Here is a 3,023-nt window from a genome sequence, read left to right on the forward strand (position 1 = left end):
AGAGTTGTCAGAATAGCTTTTGTGAATAAAAATAATGTTCATAAGATCTTCGGAACTTGTCAACGAAAAAAGATAATATGTTTAGCTAGTACATTTTGCAACAAAAATGATGGAGTGGCAAGATGTTTATTATGCCATCTTCGCTAACAAATTCCAAATGTTCGAAGAACTTCTACGGCAGTTTGGTCTGAGTAAAATTTTTGATATAACAGTTACGTGATCAGGTATAAGCAAATAGCCTAAAAATATTCCAAATTGTTTTTCTTTTTAGTTCATAGTTATACTTACTCTATAGTTTACAGTCAATCAGGTATGGATGTTAAAGAAGTGTTCAGATGTACCGAAGAATTCAAAACATTTATCTTCAACTACATAAATATAATATATTTTATTTATTTACAATAATTATTACTATAATCAGCTATAATATTGTAAAGTTCACATTTCCCTGCATAGAAATATTTGCACATACGAACGTAAATGCATAGTCGTATGTAATGGCAATTTATAAAACAAATAGTCTATAAATGGTTTCAACAAAATGCTTGAATAATATATATTTACTACGGTTTACTAGGGCTCCATTTACAATTTTGACGTCTTCTTATTTTTGCCGAACGTCTCGCCGTCCTCGATGGTCTCGGGCAAAGGAAAACCGCGTGTCTCCGGCATCAGAAACACCGAAGCAGCTGCTGCCAGCGAAAAGCCGCCAAACACCGCCGGTGGTATCCACAGACCACGAGTCGACATGCCTGATATGAATGGTGCAATAATTGAGCCAACGCGACCAACAAACGAACACAAACCGACACCCGAATTACGCACCACTGTCGGAAACAGCTCACCGCCGTAGAGATAAACATTCGGAAAAGTTACCGATGCGCCGAATAGACCAATTGTAGCCATCGCCACAGTCATGGTGCTGTTCAGCGATGGCACGAAAGCCAAAATCATCAAAGCAATGCCGCTGAGCGAATTTGAGAGGAAGAGCGTTATGCGACGTCCGAGATATTTTGTCATCGGCACGCATATGAGTGTGCCCGGCACACCCAGCGTAGCGCCTATCGCGACATTCATGAAGATATTACCGCTTAGGTGTGATATATGCTGTGAGACGCCATAGTAAACGAGGCAGACGACTAGCCAATTAAAGGCCATCGCCAAGGTTTTCTGACATAGATATGGATGACGGAAAAGATCAATGATGTTGCCCTTCTTCGATGTCGTTGTGGCGGCTGTAATTTGTGCGGCTTGTTCGAGTTCGGTGCGTATATTATCGGTAGGCATGTTATTGCGCTTGCAACCGGCTTCAAGTATTTTTACAGCACGGTCAGTGCGACCGGTGGTGAAGAGCCAGCGTGGTGACTCTGAAATGTGTGTGAATGAATTTAATTCATTTTAAGTGAAAGTGTGTTGTATAAATTCGTGTTTGCGCGCAATACGTACCTGGCACAGTCCAATAAAATAGCAGATATAACACCGAGAATGATGAGAAGGCAAGATGATACCAACGCCAGTGACGCAGATAGTAGGCGAATAACGGCAAAGTGGCGTGACCCAAATTGAAGGGGATCTGATAGAGTATGGCCATTATTTCACGTTTGCTTTTGCCCACAATCTCCATGATAATCGTGAAGCTGAAAATAAGAGTATATTGAGTAACGACTTTTAAGTAAGCACTTCACTTGTTTACTCACCCTGTGGACATGGTAGCGCCTGTGGCGAAACCATCCAAAAAGCGAAATACCACAAAAAGCCAAAACCATGGCGCTGCAGAGACAAGGCAACCAAAAATTAGTTGCATAACGCAGGCACTCACGAACATGGGACGACGACCCCATCTACAAGAAAGCGCAGATTATACAATAAACAATCAATAAATAAATATATATACGTATATGTATGTATATATACTCACTTATCAGCGAAGAGTCCGAATATAATATTGCCCAGCATTATGCCAATCATAACAAAGCTCTGTGCCAAACTGGATAGCCACTCGCGATCGCAGGTCAAATCCCATTCGGTGATTATATTCTCTTCAAAGTTGATATGGTCATAGACGTAAGCATGGCAGTGCCCGGAGCAAACGTCGGTATCGTTAACAGGATCAACGCAGGTAGTTTGAATGGGCGACTGTAGGAACACCATCGAGATTTGTACCCAGCCAGTGGGAAATTTCGAGAGAAATATCCATAAGCAGATAATAAGCTGCCAAGGACCCAAATCACTACCCAAAATGGAGATTATAGGGTCAGTGTGTGTGGGCTTGTCTGTAAAATGCAAACATGTGAGCAACCAGCAACTTTCACCCTAACGAATTTATTGTTATCTTTAAGCGCTTCCGCCTCTGCCTTTTGTACTCACCAGCGCGTTTCTCCATTTCGCTTCAGATTTCCTGGAATCCAGTTGCTGGTGACACTGCTCAAAGCTCGCCTTCTACTGCTGCCAAACCGACACACCTCTTTCGCGCTAATTTATTTAGTAAAACTTGCTCGTGGCTCTCACAGACACGGTTCCGCACAGCTCGCTGCTGTCTGCGCGAATGCTGCGCTCGGTCGCAAACAAAAAAATTACTACCGAAATCTGCGGTGCATAGATTAGATTAAGTCCAGCGCGTTATACCTCGTATATATATATGTATGTATGTTGTTTATTATTAAATAATTTTAATATGTTTAACATTTATTACTATTTTCGTCTGGATTACCGCACCGCGTGTAGACATCGACTCAGCGCTGCGCACGAATGTCGGCTGTAGTCTGCGCTTACCGGTTTCGTAGGGATAGGCTCGTAGCAAGCGATTGCTACTCCGTTCTACAAATGCGATTGTAGTTACATATATATGCATGTGCCATATGTATATATCATACAAAGTTGTATATACGTAAACATCTGCTTGATATGAAGTATTTAAGCGAGACTGCGGACTCATTCAAAAGCAGACCAGCCGCGTTGAGAGCATCGCAATTAAGCACTTGCTTGTCGATAAGTTTGCTTTTTTCTAGTAGTTTATGTATACA

General features: G+C 41.7%; 1 protein-coding gene across 1 annotated transcript; it reads right to left on the reverse strand.

Moving 5' to 3' along the window:
* Positions 1-357: 357 nt before the first annotated feature.
* Positions 358-2,782, reverse strand: LOC105227078 (organic cation transporter protein). Its single transcript, XM_011206253.4, has 5 exons — positions 2,368-2,782; positions 1,919-2,273; positions 1,698-1,841; positions 1,447-1,637; positions 358-1,367 (listed from the first exon to the last, which is right to left on the reverse strand). Exons 1-5 carry the CDS (start codon positions 2,381-2,383, stop codon positions 586-588), a joined length of 1,488 nt encoding a protein of 495 aa, XP_011204555.2. The 5' UTR covers positions 2,384-2,782; the 3' UTR covers positions 358-585.
* Positions 2,783-3,023: the final 241 nt, after the last annotated feature.

The sequence above is a fragment of the Bactrocera dorsalis genome, unplaced genomic scaffold (genome assembly GCF_023373825.1).
Source record: "Bactrocera dorsalis isolate Fly_Bdor unplaced genomic scaffold, ASM2337382v1 BdCtg046, whole genome shotgun sequence".
In the NCBI taxonomy this organism is placed as follows: Eukaryota; Metazoa; Arthropoda; class Insecta; order Diptera; family Tephritidae; genus Bactrocera; species Bactrocera dorsalis.